Source organism: Pomacea canaliculata, linkage group LG14 (genome assembly GCF_003073045.1).
Source record: "Pomacea canaliculata isolate SZHN2017 linkage group LG14, ASM307304v1, whole genome shotgun sequence".
In the NCBI taxonomy this organism is placed as follows: domain Eukaryota; kingdom Metazoa; phylum Mollusca; class Gastropoda; order Architaenioglossa; family Ampullariidae; genus Pomacea; species Pomacea canaliculata.
This window is the reverse complement of record NC_037603.1, coordinates 1,464,331-1,484,009: the sequence shown is the minus strand read 5'-3', so window position 1 is coordinate 1,484,009 and position 19,679 is coordinate 1,464,331. Positions and strand designations below refer to the sequence as shown.

At 44.2% G+C, this 19,679-nt stretch overlaps 1 protein-coding gene across 7 annotated transcripts in view; it reads right to left on the bottom strand.

Annotated features, from left to right (window-relative positions):
- The window catches only part of LOC112555050 (serine/threonine-protein phosphatase 2A regulatory subunit B'' subunit beta-like), a 42,626-nt gene that overhangs the window by 11,926 nt on the left and 11,021 nt on the right, over nucleotides 1–19,679 (bottom strand). For 2 of the 7 annotated variants that reach the window (XM_025223201.1, XM_025223203.1), the window contains 7 exons: nucleotides 3,887–4,300; nucleotides 2,423–2,526; nucleotides 1,957–2,059; nucleotides 1,706–1,780; nucleotides 1,297–1,383; nucleotides 832–988; nucleotides 277–325 (listed from right to left, as the gene is read on the bottom strand). In XM_025223201.1, coding sequence (XP_025078986.1) covers nucleotides 277–325; nucleotides 832–988; nucleotides 1,297–1,383; nucleotides 1,706–1,780; nucleotides 1,957–2,059; nucleotides 2,423–2,526; nucleotides 3,887–4,300 — 989 coding nt within the window. Of the gene's footprint in view, nucleotides 1–276; nucleotides 326–831; nucleotides 989–1,296; nucleotides 1,384–1,705; nucleotides 1,781–1,956; nucleotides 2,060–2,422; nucleotides 2,527–3,886; nucleotides 4,301–9,578; nucleotides 11,206–14,136; nucleotides 14,664–19,679 lie in introns of those variants that run through there. The other 5 variants (XM_025223196.1, XM_025223198.1, XM_025223200.1 and 2 more) reach the window with 5 other exon arrangements.

Genomic DNA, 19,679 nt, shown 5'->3' with positions numbered 1-19,679 from the left:
GCATGACTTAGGTGAGCTGACTGTGGAGGTGTATTTATTGTATACACTGAAAGATTAACAACTTGAAGCAAAATAATGATTTTTCATGTCCACATGACAGGTCTGATGTGAAATTGTTTCAACAAGCACTGATATGTTAGCTTATTTAGTCCTATTCCCAGCACATGGAAACCTGAAAACCAAGTTAGTGAATTTCTCAATAACACACACAAAAAAAAACCACCAGCACCAAAATAACCTAAATAAGTAAAAGAAAATAAACCTCTTTAATCTCACCTCGTAACTGCGCCAGAAAATATTCTGTCAATGATTCTTGAATTGAGAACTGAAATATTTATTAGAAATCAAAATAAACTTCATTATTTTATCAATAAAAAATAATATCTTATTTTATAAAACCCAAATGTTAAGAATCTACAGGCATCAATTTTCTATCCAGTCTAAAACACTGTTTATATAGCATGGATGCACAACTGCACTAAAGTATGAAGTAACAAGCAGAATCATTGTAGTTTGCTTATTTTCAAAAGAGAGGGTTCAGTACTTTCCTAATTCTTTCATGGTCACCACATGCTGGTGTATCGCTCAGTAAACAGCCAGACAATAATGCTACAAAATCCACATATGTAAAATACTTTCAGTTCATTTTTGTAAACATTTTTTATTCAACGTGATTCTCTTCCCCCCAGTCTCCACCCCCACCCCCACATATTCACAAACCACACACAAACATATATCTATATATACACACATCTGGATAAATGGCTGAAAGTTTATTCAAGCACCATTCTCTATAATTCAATTGCAAGTCACAACTGTCAAAAGACACACCATGGTCATTGTGTCTGGCTAGGTCAGCTCTGTCGATGAAAAGGTCATGATCCTTATCCAGCTCCCAGAACTTACAGTAGATAACATAGAAATGTTCATAGGAAAAATACTCTGTCACTTGGTTAATGTCCTCCTCTTCTTCCAAGATGGATAATACCTGTAACATTTTGCAAACACGTAAACATAGGCCCTTTCTATATTTTTCTTCTTACATAGTTAAGATTAATGACAGAACTGCTTGTGTCTCCACCTCCATCCATAAATATGATATTTCTAAAAGCTGGATAAAATGTCCTAACATATGTCTTCTCCATAGAAAATGATATGCTGAGTATTTCTCAGTCTAGTAATCTATACTTCATATCTCCCTAAAAGTAGTCACTAATGATGAAAAGGTATTAAATTTAAAAAGCAAAAATATTGTAATTAAAACAAAAAAGCATCCTGAAGCAAATTCCCATCTACCTGTAGAAAGTTGCTTTTCCTGAGCTCTGGTAATGTTATTCGACCCGTCCATGACCGGTTGACACAAAAAAATATCCGAGAGATCACCTATCATCACAAAATGCAAATTCATAATTTTATCATTAATAGTTAACATTTATCATTTCACAAAAAATCTGGTATAGCATGTCTTCCATATTTCTAAAAGTCAAAAAATCTCTACATTAAACAAACTAAAAAAAAAAAAAAAATGAGTAAAAACTTCCATTAAATGTGTGATAAACTGCCCAGCAGAATGCCTAATACCGTATCTAGCATGCACTTACTTTTAAAGGGTTCATAATCCCATTCACCGAGTTAAATGATGAGTTCTGAATGAACATTTAAATGACGTTATTTCTATATGCGATCTGCAGGATGAGCAACTTACAGTGTGAATGTAGCGTGAATGGAACTCCGGAGCATCCTGTAGGAATGAAAGACCTGGGTGGCAATCTACAACATCCTGCAAGCAAGAAGACAGATAAGAAAACGCTCCTCAATTATGCACTAGGAAATCAGAGAAAACCTACACTTGTTATCACATCACTTATCTTGTAGATTTCAAAGTATTTATAGGCCAGCAATTCTTACACTCATAACTACACGTTTAGAATCAGGCTACAAAGCAGCAAGCCTTACCTGTACTAACGGTAAAAAGTCATCAAAATCGAGCGTTGATCGCCCTGGCTTGGCCATCAGCCGAAGGAATCTTGATGCTTCATCATGACACGATGACAAAAGCCTGCAATGCAATCAAGACCATATCACTCACTTGACAGTATAACCTCTAGGTTATCTCTAGTTCAGATGTTTGTATTTTCTCAAATTCAAAACCCCGAGATACAACTTGTTAATAATCTAAAAAGTCCATTAACATTTTACAGTTCAGAGTTTCTAGCTCAGTCACAAACTAGATGTGACATTCAACCAAACATTTTCAAGTAAACAATGAACTGAATGTAAAGAGTTAAACATTTATATCTTTATGTTTCTACCACCATCACTCATCCAGTAGTGTTAAAAACTTAAACACGCAGAAAAAATTAAACAACACTAATTCCAAAAGAATATCATCTCTCAAAACAAAATTTGCTCGTAAACCCACTTTTTCAACATTGCAGAAAAAGTCTGCAGGGTAACAAAACCTTGCTTGTCTCCCCCTGCTGCACGATATAATAATATTTTCCAATACAGTGGGAAGCCACAGACCTGAAATGAAACCAGAAATTGCTTTGGTCCAGTGCAATTTTAGACATACTTTTGCAATACCCTCTCTACTGCACTCAGTTCTAAGCTCTTGCTAGAAAATGTTCATGAAATAAGAGATGATGTAATAAATTCAGTTTCCAATGAACAATTTACTTGAGATGATACAGATTCTTTTGTTTTAATTCTTTGCCAAACAAGGGGTTGAGTGATTAAAAGAGAAAGAATGTGGAATCATTTTGTCAGCTCCCTCCCTCTCTCTCCCTCACTCACACATACATGCAGGAATATACAAACATACAGACACATACACACATACATGTATACAAATGCATAAACATAGATGCATACATAGACACATCCAAAAATGCTTCTACATACATACACAAACATGCGCACACACACAAACAGAGCCATTTGGTATTAAAATTATAAAAGGAGATAAATTCTTGTCAGCAGCCTGGCCTTTCTAGCTAGCGTAGAGCCATAAATAAATAACAGCTGCTTTAGCTGCTTATGTCTGCTAAGTCTAATATGATCTGTTCCATTTCCTTTTGCACTGGTACATGTGATCTAATCCCCACTTCCAGCAGTCAGCATAAGAAAGCATGAAATCTTCCAGTCATTGACTAAATCCATCTGATACTAGGAAGATAGTAATATCAAATAGCATCTCAAAATATCTCTCAACAAATATGAGGAGACAGATGCAATATGCTAGCAATAGCTGTTCCTTGAAATTCTCAGATACAAAGAAACACACCTTCAAAGACTAACCAGAAACAAAATCTGAATTAAGCTCAAAGCCGCTGACATGTTAACAGGACAAGGTGCTATACATCGTTAGTTTTTATATAAAAGCTGCAGCCAATGCGAAAGCTAACAGCATTTACTATCAAGGCTTAGCCTTATCATCCAGTCTACTTATATGATGTCAAAGAAAATAAGGTCTTGATTCTGCAAATAAAGATTTTATCCTGTTGCTGGTTTACTCTATGAATATCTTTGATGCTGACCTAATGATTATATCTAGCAAGAGCAGCAAATATCAACTGCTGAAAAATCACAAGACATACAACTCAATGTTTTTCAGACAGTGACAGACATTTATACAAGAACCAAAATTTGAATTAATAAAACAGAAAACGACAAATAACAAGTTAGCCAAATAAGTTTAAAACAATAAATAAATGGTTTCAGCTTCCTTGCTTCAGCCCATTTGTGGTCTTTCTTTCTTTTCAACATGAACTATGAATCTAGAATATGAACTAGATAGCTATAATATGAACCAGACAACTAATGTCAACCAGGAAACTAAAAGATCTGCTCATTTATCAGAGATTTAGACACGCGGTCAGCTAACCTTTGTCAGACGACCCATCTGCTCCTTATAGGCTTTTCCACCCTCAAAAGAGGAAAACTCTGCTGCAACCCTCTGCATCAGACCATCCAAATCCAAGGGGGCTTGTGGTTTTCCCAAAGGAAAGAAGAACTGTGGGATGTCCTCTCGAAGTGCAGGTGGTACGCGAGACACTGACAAGTCCTTTAATTTAGGCTTATTTTCCTTGTCTTCGATGTTGGCCAACGATGTGAATGATTTTGATGGTATAACTGGTGAAGATGGTGAAGACACCCCTGGAGCTGACCTTGCTGATGTTCTGCTGTCTTTGTGGGAAAGATCTGAAAGCAGTTCTCTCTCTCGAGGGTGTGTCTCCTTCTCCCGGAGCACTCCATGATGTGGTGTGTCCCCTCTCTGACCCCCATTTGGAACTGTCAACTGTACAGATGAAGAAAAATAAGCTGTGTTTTATGTTTTATGACAAGCAACTCCATTACGTAGAAGTCTAATGCACATTACATTAGGCAGCTTTTAGATGATCTGGAGGTGGGTGCACAGTTGCCCTAACTGGATGCTAAAGCCTAGCAGTAAGCTAATATTTCATGTCTTGTTGCTTGCTGCTAGACTTTAGCATCTATCTATTGACTGGCACCTGCCCCCCCCCCCCCCGCCTAGAGAAAAAATGTATTCTCAACTGCTTTTCTCCATTTAAAAAGCTGTGTTATACTAAAATGTATGCAATTTGTAGGACAATTCTGAGCGTTGGAACTCAGTTCTGCCATTATAATGTCTCTGTCAAATATTTTCTGCATTGAGCCAAGAACATTCCTTGTGTGAAGGAATTTATTTTGTTACAAAACAGCACAGCCAGCATGTGCATACAGATGTAATCTATGCCTTGGCACACATGCATCTACAGTTATGTCATAAATTATTATTTTCTGACAACTATCAAACAACTAAATATTGCTCAATGTGTCTATTATCTCTCACTCTCTCTATCTACAAACACATGCTCACAAAGTCATATTTTCCTGTTAAAAGCACTCAACAAGTTTCCCTCACTTCCTTCCTTCACTTTTGCTTTTAGAAGATCAGTGTACGTCCTTGACCAGAATGTTGCGAATACGATACGGAACTTGATTTTAGCCTGGTTTTGGCTTTGAAATCAGCTTCTTGATGCAAGATGTTTCCCTAAAATTCCCCATTTCCCTATCCCCTTACCTTCACTAAGCTTGGCAATGTACAAAGCCCTTAGGAATACACTGTGTACTACTATGCCTGCCTGCAAGTTTACAGAACTTTCTAGATATCTCTCCCACTCTTTCTTACACACACACAATTCATGTGCACTCACTCTCTTGACCCTTGTTTTATAGCTATAGCAAACTTCTGCACATTTGAAGGATCTTCTCCCAGTGCCCTAGGGGATCCACTTTGCCTCAGAGGGTTTATGCTAAAAGTAAAGGTCTTAAACCTAGAATTGCTAGGGAACATAGGTGTGATATCTGGACAGTACACAGACAGCAGATACTACCTACTTAAGCTTTTTTGCCTATGTTTCTTAAGGTTCTTAAAAATACCTTCTGGTTTATTAAAAGACACTCTTGTGTATAGATAATAGCATAACTCACTGTGTGTCTACCTCATTAGAGAAATACCTCTTCTTCACAGCAAAACTATTGCAGCGAACGTGAAACCAGTTATCATGGCTTCTAGATTTAGAAAGGTAGATACAAGAGGCAGTGCGGTTGAGGATATACGATGTCTGGGATTAGCTCTTCTGGCTGTGCAGTGTAAGGTAGATAGAGCGAATTCAACAGAAAATGGCACAGGCCAGTAAGTGTGAATGTTTTATAAGCTCGGAAACATGAATTATAGGGGGGAAAATGTGATGAACCCATCAACCCTGCTGTGAACAAGACCGAACCCAGTGATTTATCTGCAAGGTCGGTCTGTAAGTCAGACAGGAGGGAGAAAGGTGGAGTCCTGCTAGTGCACATGTGCACCCGCCTGAACACACTCTGGGGTGGTGTGGTGATGAGATACCAAGTTATCTGCCCCATGGTGCTGCCGACACCGACGAGCTGTTTCCCCAGCTGCAGCATGTTGTACTGCTGGGGAAAGGGTTCAGGAGGGAGCATGGCGATAACCCTTCCCGTTATCGTCCCTGCAGAAGATCCTAGTGTCTAAATCTAGAGCAACCATCAATAAGCTGCAACTACCCGCAGGTTGAGGTCACACGTATGCGCGCGTGCACGTGCGTCCCCTCTCCCTGCAGTATGGTCTGCAGGTCAGCGCCCCTGTGTGTACCTCCCTTTCTGCACGTAACCTTGTGACCTCTTGACCAACATTCATACTCCACCCTAATCCACTTCTAACCCTCTTATTCCCCACCCTCACAACACATGCACGCATACACATACCTTGATCTTATTCCATAAGTGCAGCCGCAAAGATGATATTATATAAACATTGAACATTATGTACAGCACAAACTACCTGATAACAGGTACATTGTGGCATGTATATACGAATCATACACCCCTAGACAGTGAAAGAGTAAAAAAAAAAAAAAGAAAATCGTGAATTGTGGGAGAAAAAAACTCTCTTCTTCTCCATACTAAGCAGTGTCAACAAACCTCTTGAAGATTTTTTATGTGCGTCGCTCCACATTCTACAACCCACTGACCAGCACGGTCATTTTTGAGACTGAATAGGAAGAACTTGATGACTCGCGCCCTCTAGTGACCCAACGACACTCACCACTTGCAATGCGTTTTTTTCTTTTCTGTTCTTTTTTTGTAGTTTGCCTGTGTTTCTGATCCATTTGGACCCTTAGGTGCCGAGGCTGCATAACAGTGCAAAGACAATCTCATGTCACAGTCGCCTAAGCTTGATGCTAACCTATCAGCCAGCTAAAAAATCTTTGACAATATTAGCAGACTACTAAGATCAAGACTGTTGCCTTGGACAGCTGCTCACTCGGTCTCGAGAGAAAGTTGGTGGACTTCTGAAGAGTGTCGTACAGAATGCCCTGGACAGCGAGTAGTTAACACAAGCCTCCCATCTCTCTCACAACTACATCTCGTGCGTGCATGCCACATTAAGAGCGAAATCCAAGGATGGATGGGTGAGAGGGGGACAGGTACAGGATGAGGGAAGTAAGGACAAATTATCCCTCCGCCAAAAAAATACAAAACAAAAGCGCCGATGAACCTGGCACGACAAAAGCAATAAAGACATTCAAGATGTCAGGTTCTTTCGTCAAAGGAGGACACTGTTAAGTAGTTTGTGTGTGAGAGAGAGAGAGGGAGAGCCTACGTCTGACTGACTGGGTGTGTGTGATGGCGGGACAAGATTTTTGAGACTTCTGCAAAGAGCATGTGTGTGGCTGCGTAGTAAGACCAACATATGTTTCTTGTGTGATGCATGCGTGAATGCACGACTACACAGAGCAGAGAGGAAAGCACTCAAGCGGTGGCTGACAATTCTCTGTGTGTGTGTGTGTGCGCTTTTTAAACATTTATTTGTATGGGAAGGGACGTGCAATCACTGAGTTCTTTTTAACAGTCAACGACGGAAACTTTGTTTGTTTTCATGCTACGCTTCCCTCCTTCAAACACACACACACGACCGCCCACACAAAACCGTGTTACATTAAGCACCATTTGGAAACGGCAAATTAACTCATTAATACATCAGACGTTTTCAATAAAAATTTATAAATTGTCAGCTCTGACAGATGTCGTCTAAATACATAATAATGAATATACAATGAAACCCTCAGTTGTTATCCTTCCCTGTGTTAACTCATAAATGCCCGCGACAATCAGGCTATTTCAGGGACTCGCAGAACCCAATTAGTGACACAGCCGCGCCTTAGTGGAAATTGAGCTTAAACATTTTGAGCTTTTAGTTTCTGTTTCGTTTACAGCAAACTTACTGTATCTCTCGTTTCTATTTCACGTATGCATGAATGTCGATCGTTGTTAATGAAATTGAAATGATAAAGGAAACAATTAATTATGAAGTTTCATTAACCTGAGAACGCTCACACACATTTTCTCTCTCTCATACACACACACACCCACTTTTTTATGTGTGCCCAATTTCTCTACGATTTGGACTAGGAGGGGCAGTCAAAAACTGTGCCCTCTGACCTCTTGACATTTCTAGTTCAGTCTAATCAGTCGGGAAGTATGATGTTGATAAAGGTCGCACTGCTGCTGGCGATGACGGTCTGGGAAAGGGTTATATCCAACGGCAATAAATCTTACGGCTACATCTCCCATGAAAATGTTAACTCCTATACATCATCATCGTCGTCGTCATCTTACTTCTTTTCCATTACAACTTTTTATGATTTGTTTGGTTTTTAAAGAAAAACAACAGTCACCTTCTTAACTCTCATGCATTCAGCTGATGCTGTCAAATATGCAAAACAAAAAAAAAATTAAAAAATTAATGAAAATTGTGAAACTTCTTTGCCAACGTACAAGGTATGCCACTTAAAAGTAAAGACTTGGGCTACTTTTAAGTGTTCCATCTTGTAGTCTCTCCTTCATTCTCATGTCACACGCAAGCGGTCATGCATGTGCGCGCACACTGAAAATTCCTAGAGAATAATGCCGAAGTCGTCTACCTTGAAGACAAAAAAATGCAGCCAGATGTAAGTGACAAAGTATTGTGTCCCAGTTTGTAACATTTCCATAAATCTTTATTCTTAAAATAAAATGGTAGGGCTCGGTGGGGAAGAGTGGGCAAGGAAAATGTATTTGCCACAAGCGAGATTTTCTTCCGTGGGTTCATGGTATTTGGAGTTTGCTTCTCATGACTAATAGTACCCAAGGGAGCTGCAACGCCAGCAGCAACAGTATTCAGTCGCGTACGTGTGTGATTAAAAAGAGAACTAGTGAGGAGTGAAGAGAGAGGAAGAATACAATAGAATTATAGGGTATATGTACTGGTATTTCTCAAGAGTAGGTCTGCCAGAGCAGATCTGTTTCACTTCCTTTCAAAACGATCGTAGCACCATTTTTGCGCCAGTCCGGCAAGGGTCATCATAGCCACCGTGCACTCTCCTTTCTGACCAGGGACCTCGTCACCATGCCATCCTCGCTGTTCAGGAGTCCCTGAAAGTGGCTATGGTACACAAGAAATTTATCCTCCAATACCTTTTCCTATTTCCAAGCTACCCCCTTGAAAATCCTCCTCTTTTTTCTTTACTTCTAAGGCACGTGACCAGAGATGGCAGAGCCTGCATCTACCCCACATGTAACACGATCTCTCAAGGAGAAGGCGAGAAAGCGGGGTGCCCTCAAAATATGCGTCGGAACTGAGAAGAGTGGAGTAAGGAAGGGGAATGGGAGAAGTGATAGACAGATATAGTGATGATAACGCCACAGAAGCTGCTTTCCTCATATTTCTAACCCTCAAACGCGTACAGTATGTTGTAACGATTACTCATCGTGCTGTTATAAGACCTAACGCCTTGTCATCTGCTCCTGAAATGGTGGTGACTATAGTAATCCTCCTCCCCTCCAACAAACACACATGCCTCTCTGACAACTGTCGAGATCATCGCCTTCGTCACGAGAGGAACCACTGTATACAAGCATGCAAACCTGCTCAAAGCTCACCTCACCAAGCAGATGCATGTTGCCAATAGCCCAAACCTCAACCCCAACCCCCACAAAATTGTTGCCATGCCTACCTGATCCTCCAGAGACACGGGGAATGCTGGACACGGCTCCCCGTCTACTTCCGTCAGCGGGTCCGGCATCGCCGTGACCGCGGACTTGACCCCTGGCCTGAGCGTCGGGACCACCACCACGACCTCGGCCGGCGCGGGCAGCTTCCTTTCGGCGGCGGCACCTGAGGGCACAGTGTTCGGCCCACTGCCCACTCTGGTGGGAAGAACAGCGGGCAGGGCCGTTCCCCGCAGCTTGCCCCACTTGCCCGTTCTTCCTGCAACGACCTCTTCGCCATCAGAGAGGCTGACGACGGGTGCGGGAGGGCTGGTATTACGAACGACAGGTTTAGGTCGCTGGGCAGCACCGGCGGAAGAGGAGGAGGAGGAGGATGCCAAGGCTGGGACCTTGCCGTCCTTGAGATCGAGGTCGGAGACGGCGGTGACTGCGGTGCAGAAGCCATAGTGGATGGCAGCGCAAGACAGGCCCACCGTGTGCAGCAGGTTGCAAGTGATGCAGCTGTGCAGCGCTTTGCAGTAGCGCAGGTCGATCTTGCAGGCTTGATACACGGTGATCCGGGTGTGCAGGTAGCGGACGCAGGCATACTTCTGCTGCATGCTACCCCGTCTTGTCGAACTTCCCGTATACACTGAGGACACGCAAGAGCGTACGAGGCCAAGCTTCCGATCTCGACTTGGTGTCCCGATGAGGCTCCGCGTGAATGCTTGTCGGTCTCGATAGCGCCGGAGGCTGGACAAGAAGTTCGTCAGACACAGCGACAACTACTGCTGCTCCAGCTGCAACCACATGAGGACAAAACTAGACACATCTGGACCGCGCCACTCCCGCCAGAGAAATCGCCGTGCAGCTCTTGCAAGTCCCACGATTCCATGAATCAAACGGGGCGTCCTCTTGAATCTTCTGTACTCCCTAGTCCAACGATGCACTTCCGGTCTGTCCTGGAAAACGTGGCCCCCAGATCATCCCAAGACTGGCGCGCCTGGTGGATGAGAGGCAGCGCGCATAAGACCTTAGTCCAGCGTGCCGCCTGCACGTGACGCACCAGCTACAAACTAGGGCGGCAGCATGCAGGAAACGGGAGGAGAACGCAGGGCCAGGGGAGGGTCTTACATGCGGTTAATTGATGACAAAAGTAAAGGGAGGTAGCTCAATGGCAACGTTAACACGACAGGCAGACTCACAAACAAGCAAAAGGAAGACGAAGTGATACAGTGCAGTTCTCTCCTAATGTCGAGCTTAAACTAAACAGAACATGGCAACAGGCTTAAATTTTAAACCTTTCTACACGCACTGGTTTCTACGCGCGCGTGCATGTGTGTGTGTGTTTTCTTCGGACAGCAGAAGGTGCTTACTTACCCAGTCGGTTAGGAGATAAAGAGAGGGCTTCTGGCTAGGCAAGATGCCAGCGAAAGAAAGCTACAGGTAACGCAGTCCATCTAAGTAGCTAACAGTTATAGGGTGTAGTGATACTGAAGAATTATTTACACAGCATCGATCCGGGACTGCCCGCATATTCCAAGGACCTCTCTAGACTGAGATGTAAGAACGAATGTGAGATTTCATCAATCTCGATGTAGAGATATCGTTTTTATTGGGAACCTAGCACAGACAGAGAGAGAGAGAAAGAACCATACGTACAGTTCGGTATGGCGCATCGCGTTTCAAAGAAAACGAAGGTTGAAAATTATTGCACTGGACCATCATTAATCTACAAAAGCTGACAGGTGACGAGATAAAAGCACACACATGTTGAAGAACAAACGAAGATCTAAACAAGCAGTATAAACATTTTTGTCTCTACCTACGAAAACGGACTTTGAAAGTAACACTAATCAGCTAGCGCCTCTCGTCTCGTCTACAGAGCTTTATCGTTCTACCATGACGCCAGGCACGCCAGGGAGGATGAACCAGCCAGCCCAGCGGATTACGGTTTGACGCCGCTAAAGCAAGCGAGGCATAACCGGCATTCCTGCTGCAGTCACAAAAGCGAGGGGGAAAAAATACTGAAAGCAAAAGATGCTGTCCGTTTTGACTACCGTCCGACGGCACATGTGTCTACGGCACGCGTCCTGCTTTAACGACGACGCCAGCGATGACAACCGCGGCTCTGCTCGTCACTTCCTGCGTCACATCATTTAAATGAAGGCGAGACCCCTCGAGTGCCTAGCTTGTTTACGTGTTTATGGCCGTAAATAAAATTCGGAGATTACAATGGAACTCTCTCAGCCTCTACGTTAGACATGGTAATGTCATAAAAACGAAGCATAAATCGGCGCCATATTTATTTCATACACCACAGACACTATTTTAACTCCTGCATGTGTTGTGGTGGTGGGATGGAGATGAGGGGGGGAAGCATGCAGACAGACACAGGACCAAGACAACAAAGAACAGACCAGGGCTAGTCTTATTCAAAAAAAAAAGTAATCTCGCTTCCCCGCTTCCTTGGTCTGGCCGGCCGTTTATCACGTGCACTTATGACAAACCGGAAACGGGCTTTTAACTTCCACTTGGGTTGTTCTCTGACTCCACCCATACCTACCCCCCTCCCTTTCGTCCTGACTAATTAAAACAGCTCCTCACACTCGTACAGCGATCGGCACACTCGGTAATGCTAATGAAAGTGAAGGTTGTGTAGAGGAAGAGTTTTACTACTACTGATCTTGAACGTGATTCGACGCACTGTTATTACTCTGTTTTTGGAGTTGTCCTCGTTTGCGATTTCACACTCAGCCACAGTGTCTGCACGGTCAAGCTACCCGCGTGATGACCGAGGGTGGACAGAATAGACCTTCCCTACCCCTTTCTAACCCCCCACTTCCCTCCTTTTTAGATGACATCATGACCTCCCAAGTCTGAAGAAGAAGCAAGAGCACGAGTTAAGGATGACCCAGCAGCATTTACACATCACGAATGTTTCTCTCTACTCGCATCTCAGAGTGTTATCTGGTCCCAAACGGGTGGTTTCTTAAAACTGCTTCGTCACTGGCCACAGCGCTTGCCACAGTGAACTTTGCCCTGGAAGCCAAAAGCAGGCCACGGTGTGTCCGAGCACTTTACCGCCCCATGAGATGCCAGCGCCAGCATTTCGACATCCGCTTCTTTTCGTGCACCTGACAGCTTGGTCTTCCGCATTCCTGCAGACCATCATCCTGTTACTCGCCGTAGTGCCCACTTCAGAAAAGGGAGACCATCCTTCCACGCCAGAGCGTAGTTATCTCCCTCGGCATCGCTTCCTCTTCCATGTGTACGGCGTTTTAATTAAAATCTTCGCCGAAGACTGATTAACGAAAATCTGCCATCTGGCCACCTAACCACGGAACCGTTTGTTAATTTTGTTCCTAAAGCTGTAATACAATACTTCATTGTCTATTTCTGTGCAGCAGAGAGAAATCTGTGGTGGGAGCTCATGAAATAAACAAAGCAACGAGCTAAACAACATACAGTCGCATCCCACATACAATTACTACTCTCTTAACCCCCCCCCCCTCCTAGAAATAATTATCAGATGCGTTGTTAATTTTCAGTTATTCTCTCCCAGTCCGAATGTTTTCATTCAGACCTTTCTCTCTCTCACACACACACACGCGCGGCAACATGCGTATCTTCTTACAAAAATTAACATGTACGCGTTCATGAGCAGCTTGCGTCCACCGTAAAGATTCACGATGCTTTTAATATTACCTTCCCTAGGTCACTTATTGTGTGTTTGTGTGACACATCCAGCAGGAACGCACGCGCACACAGAACAGTTTCACGCTTTTTAACTTTCATGCGATGATGCGTGTATCCTTCAGGTCGCTGATACGCGATGCGCCATGACTGAGCTCCGCCAGGGTGAGGTAACCTGAGTTAGAGGACCCTAACGCTTCGGCCTTTTCCTCACCCCACCCACACTGCTTCTTGTAACTGAAAACTTATGTGTGGTGACGCATGCAGAGCAGACAAAAGTCGCATGTTAGAGCTATATACCAGCGCCTTGCCAACGTATTATCATTCAACAAAGCAGACTGTATGATAGCAGTTGTTCCTACACGGGTACAATGATTAGTGTACATGTATCTGCTACCCCTATCACCTGAACGAGTGATAAACTCATATACATTTATTTGATCGAATTTTCCGCGCCTCTCACCTCGCAGACTTAAAGAATATTCTCTTTCCAAAGTTGCCAAAGAGAAGGTGAACCGAAAAAGCGTTAACAGCAATTCTCAGAGTCGCCGTGCTATGGTAGACGTGGATCGGGTGGGAACAGTTTCCTTACGTTCTACATCAGGGGGCAGACCCACATTCAGCAAGCTACCGTCGCACAGATGGGCTAATATAGCTTCTATCATCATTCAATGTCGCCTTAGACGAACGAGGGTTAGTTTGGAGACGAACTTAAGGTCGACAAAGAGAGACATCACCGTCAGCGACAGAGTTAATGAGGAAAACGGCGTAAAGACCATGGAGAAAACAAAACATACATAGGTTACGACACGATCATGCTTGCTGTTGACTACCAGACATTAGTAATATGGGGGGGGGGTGTTGGAGCCAAAAAAGGGGGGAATTTACCTTTACCAAGAGTCGGTCGAAGAATCACGTGCCCCTGTCAAGGATAGTAACAAGGGGGAATGGGGATAGCAGTAGGAGGGGCAAGGACATTTACGCTCAAACACTTTCAACACTTTGAAGACATATCCGCAGAGAGAATCCAGCATCTTTTGCGCACTTCCACCTCATGTGGTCGACCCAGAATGATGTGAGAGAAACAAGAGCACCGACTGCCAAGTGCCAAACTTTTTCACACAAACAAACCTACACACGGCTCGACGTTACTTCGCTGACATCGATGATGATGATGACGACGACGACGATGACTTGGTCCAAAACACCTCGCTCCGACAGCGACGGGTGCACAGAACTCCCATCAACTCCCGCGGGTAGCAACACGCACACACATACACACAGTCACCACCCGCGCGCGGCACCTCGGACTCGAGACTAAGCATCCTCGGCCAGATGCCAGACTTCAGTTCCGACACGGGAGTTCGGGGGGAGGGGAGAGGAGGAGCCCGATCCGCAAGCCTCCCCCTCCTTCCTCCCCACCAACGAGCGTGCAGCGATTTCCCATACACACGACGAGAGTGTTCTAGCGGGAGTCACGTGCGCTGACACGGCAGGGCGCCCTCCTCTCTCGCGCTCTGGCGTGCGGCCTGCGTGCGAAACCGGTGTCGCAGAACCGAGAGGATGCCGAAACGTAGTGATGATGAGGGGCGGGAGGGGTAGCACCGGGTGGAAAGAGATGGAAAGTGCGGAGTTGGGAAAGGAAAAAAAAAAAAAAAGTTGTGTGCGGATGCCGAAAAGAAAAGAAAAAGACGATGTGAGCTTTTCAGGATTTGGACACGGGCTGACAACTGTCTTCTATCGTTTTTCATCACACTTCCTGTCTTATCTCTCCACCGCAACACACCCTGTGACTGAAGTCACACTTCGTCGCAATGTCACCGAAACCAAAGAAAGTCTCTTCCAATTTTACGCAAGAAGCTCTGTGTGTGTGTAGAGAGAGAGAAAAGAGAGGGACGGCGTGAGAGACAAATAAAATAAAACCACAACCCACAATGTTGCGGAAGCGTCAGTGATGGCCTCTCTAGCAAGCGGCAGGGTACTTGCCTCACGACCACAAAGAAGATAACGCAACAAGCAGCTGTTCGCAGATGCCAAGCCTGGGAAAGTCTTCGCTTTCACACGCACGCATGACAGCAACTCTTAAACATCCATCCATCCTCATCCACCAAGGCACAGACAACAACCAGGGTATCCGACTAACAGAAGCAGAAAATCCATTTTACCTAACAACAAGTTCGCGGGATCTCGCCTTCGACTATCGTCTGCCTCCATCATCTTCGCACGATAACGTCACGTCGCGCGTGCTTCTCCATGACGAAAAACTGAGCTGAGGTCGTGACGTCAAACACTGTCGTGACGTCAAATTCCATATAATTCTACTTCCCCTCCAACTCCAATCGTTCCTCTGCTGTGTGTACCCGCTACCCACCCATCCTTTCGCTGGCGAGTCTAACGTTTAATTAAATAACTGGGCAGCTGGGTGTTGTCTGATATCCTAACTCTCTGTAGCAGCAGGGCACAAGCGTGAGTTTCTAGATCCTTCTTTTATACTGATGCACAGACCTCGACAGTACAGCGGTTTTCAGTTTGGAGAAGGCGCACTGACTCCGTCCTAGTTTATTTCTGTGCTGGAAACTTTTATTACAAAGCATGATGGATGGTCTGATCACCGGTGCATTACTGTCTACCGGCCGTTCGGCTACTGTTAACAAGTACAGCGACAGTCGATTGCCGTGGGTTCAGATCTCAACAACATTGCAAACATATAACCCTCCCAAGAAGCTTCCTTGTCACAGTTCTGCGATGTGGTTGCGGAAGTTGCTGATAAGCCAATCAAAACGCACTTAACAGTCTTTAACAAAGTCAGTTAACTGCGAAACTGGTCTAAAATAAAAGAAAAAAAATGATTATGCAATAACTGATGTATCTTGATTTTTCCCCCCTATTGGAAAACTAGTCTGAATTATTTGCCTACGTCTTCACTCTTCCAGTAATCATCTCCATCATCATTGCCGTTACAAGAAGGAAGTGTGAGCACACTCACAGTTTTTCAGAGGGATGCCAAATGACGCCACCGAAATAAGGGAGGCAACTGCTTTCTTCTATCGTTTGTCTTTTGGGAATAGGCGGATAGAGATGGGGGGAGGGGAAAGACGGCTGGAGTGTTGGAGAAGGGTAGGAAAAGGGGCGGACGGATTGCAGGAGGAACATTGCGATGGTCTGGAACTCACGCCCCCACAAACTGACTCACGTCCAAAAAAAAAAAAAGGAACCGCATCGGCACAGCAGCTGCTGCAGCGGCAAATCGGAGGGCCCCGATGGCGCACCTGTATCAGGTTCCCTCCAGGCCAGGAAACGCCGCCTGATCCCCCACTCCCCGACTCCGAACGGGTGAGGACGGAAGGGGGAGAGAGAGATACCGAAGCAAAACTAATTTTGATTCCTCCATCCCTCACCCCGGACCACCTCCACTTTGCTGTCAGCTACTATCTGCTGCGAGTGGAAAAGGGACACGATGGTGGGCAGGCAACTAATTTCCGAGGACGACGAGCTGGCGGAATGTGAACAAGAGAGGGTCTTTTGCTGCGGGCCGTATCCGACACCCCATCTGCGCGCTTCTGGGTGCCGCTTTCCATCGACGTGATTTAAAAGGATGATGATAAGGAAACCGCAAACACATTCCTAATCACAAAAACCACAGATTTTTCAACTACAAAATTGTACACAGCAATTAAGAAACGGGATGGGGTCACCAAATACTAATGTAGCAAACAAAGCCAGGAAAAAAAAAAACAAAAAAAAAAACAAACAAACAACAAAAATCGACAAAACAAAGCAAGAGAGAGGACAAGTCTGGGATGAATTCTGTAGGCATGCGGACTCACATCGACCAACAACAGACCTTACCGCTCGCATAAGTCTATCAACGTTCAAGTCTGCTGTATGACGGGATATGACGAGTATGACGAGTAAAGAAGCAAAAACTATGTGTGTGAGCGAGCGTGTGTTTGAAAGACAGATGAGCAAGCAGCGGAAAAAAAGCTAGAAATCTCTTTTAAAAAAATGGAAAAACAGCCGTTTTGTTTTCTCGTCACTGCTTGGCTCTATCTCCTCGCTGTGAGGTACCTCTACGATCCTCGTGCAGACCCAGCGCTTTAGCTTATCTCCTAGGTCTGCACTTATTAAGTTTGCCTAAACCATGAAACCTCCGAGGTAGAATCTAAGTATGTCTAGCGAGTGGCAAGCTCCGCTGACGAAATGGTGACTAGCAAAATCATGTCGGACTGACAGTTGGTTGTTGGTTTTAACGCCATGACTAACAAGTGAGGCTATGTCAAGGTTCAAATAAAGTACAGAGGTGGGGGGGCTGATGTCAATATTTAGTTCTATTTGTGTCCTGCTTCGCCTCTGAACTTCATTATAAGAATCACACAAGCGGATCAACTGGTGCAACAAAACTGATAAGGAGGACGTGACCAAGCCAGGAAAATTTCGCCTACAGCAACAAGCGGATGTGAAGTTTCACAACTAGCCGGAATCTGACAGGGATGAAGTCAGAGGTTTTCCTGTAATTGGTGATTACAAACTGTTTAAACGGGATAGGTGAGAATATGATGTAAAATCTTCATCAAAAAACTTCATTGTATGTGATACGGATATTCAAAGTTACTGATTTAATCTTTTCATCTCTTATATTATTAACATCATGTTTCTTCTAAAATATATATTTAGTTGAACATTTATGGCTCTAAGGATAAGATTTGTTTAAATATTCTACGTTAACGCTTAATCACAATCGACATCAAGTATTGCACCTAGTGACAAACTTCTCTAATGCTCTGCATTTGACATGCGGAATGTTTTTTGTAAAATGCATAAGAATTTGGAGTTATGTAATACACATATTACTGGTGGTAAAAAAATACAGACACAATTTTTAATTTGAAACAGAAGTTTAACAGAATTTGGGCGACTTCGAATGCAATTTGCTAGCAGTCGTATGCAATAGGTTCAGAATTCGTGAAGAATGACTGAATGCCTGTCTCTCTGTGTGGGTGAGTGGAGTGGGGGGTTGGGGTGAATGCGCAAGGGTAAGACGGCTTCCCCTTCGTGAAGTTTCAACATAAAAAATGTTCCCATTCAGCACAACTATGAAGGCCACATGGTCAGAGTCAGGCTGACCTGCGAACATAAAAAAAGATGCTCAACCCTCCCCCTTTCCAAAAATAAACGAAAGTGAAAAACATTGTGGCACCACTTCACCACAATACAGGGACTCACTCCCCCCCGCCCCTGTACCCCAAGCGATGAGAACAATACATACATTTGATTCAACAAGGCTGATAGCTGGCATACTTAAGAGTGTGCTTCCACAATAGTACTCAAAGTGCATATGCACCGGAAGGGAGGGTCGAAGAAGAACAAGCTCAACAAAGGTTCACAATAAACACATCACCCAACACCTTCCGTCCAAAAGTTTTCTTCCTAAAATTTGCACTTTTCAAACTCTGGCTACGGACTCTGTTTCTTGTAAAATCTGAGCTGGTGCAAAAAGATGAGGAGGAGGGGAGCCTTCTTGCTGCACTAAAAGCTTTCCTCTGACCACTCTCCTAGCTCACTACAAGAGGCATGTCACACAAGGCCGTCTTCCGCTGTATCGTCTTTCTGACACGGAGATGCAGATTATGGGGAAAACCAAGCGAGGGATGAAATCTGTTGCTTTAGTCTGGTCTGCTTCTAGAAGGTTGGCGAGCCTCCAAACTAAATGACTAACTGTAACACAAACTTTTCCTCATGAAACATGTACCTAGAGAGTTCCTTTGCACAATACAAAAATATGAGAGGAGACAGGCACCCCCCTCACAAAAAGCTGGACTTCAGCTGCCGTAATCTGAGAATTTTGTAGTCCCAGCCAATAACAGAACTATACATTTCGGACAGTGAGGTCCAACAAAAAAGAAAAAATCGGAAATTTCGGATCTGCTGGACCTTTACATTATGCCCATTTCACTATTTCGACACAAGAGATTATTAACACACTACGCTCTGTTCTCAACTAAGATACCAAGAGTTTGATAAACACTATTTGACAATCATTGCAGCATCTATGAGGGTAGCCTTGAGATTCTTTTAAGAATGCCCAGCGACAAGGGAATGCACAATAAATTTAGGTAGGCTGACAGTCAAAGGACAGAATATTAACTTTCAGGAGAGAGCAGCAGCTTAAGAGGCTATCCCTTTTATTCTGACAGCAGGAGTCCAGGAATAACCTGCTGTAGCCCTCCTCCCAGAGGACTCACCCACACATCCCAGCACGGCCCCTTGTCAGCAACAGGTGGTCATGCAGGTGCATTGACAAAACCTGAAACCACCCGCACTTAACTTCAACTACAACATGTACCCCAGGTGGTTTACCTGCTCCCAGCAAGATGCCGGCATGCACGCCACCCGGATATAAAAAATGATCCTCTGTTTCACTGAAGCAGCTG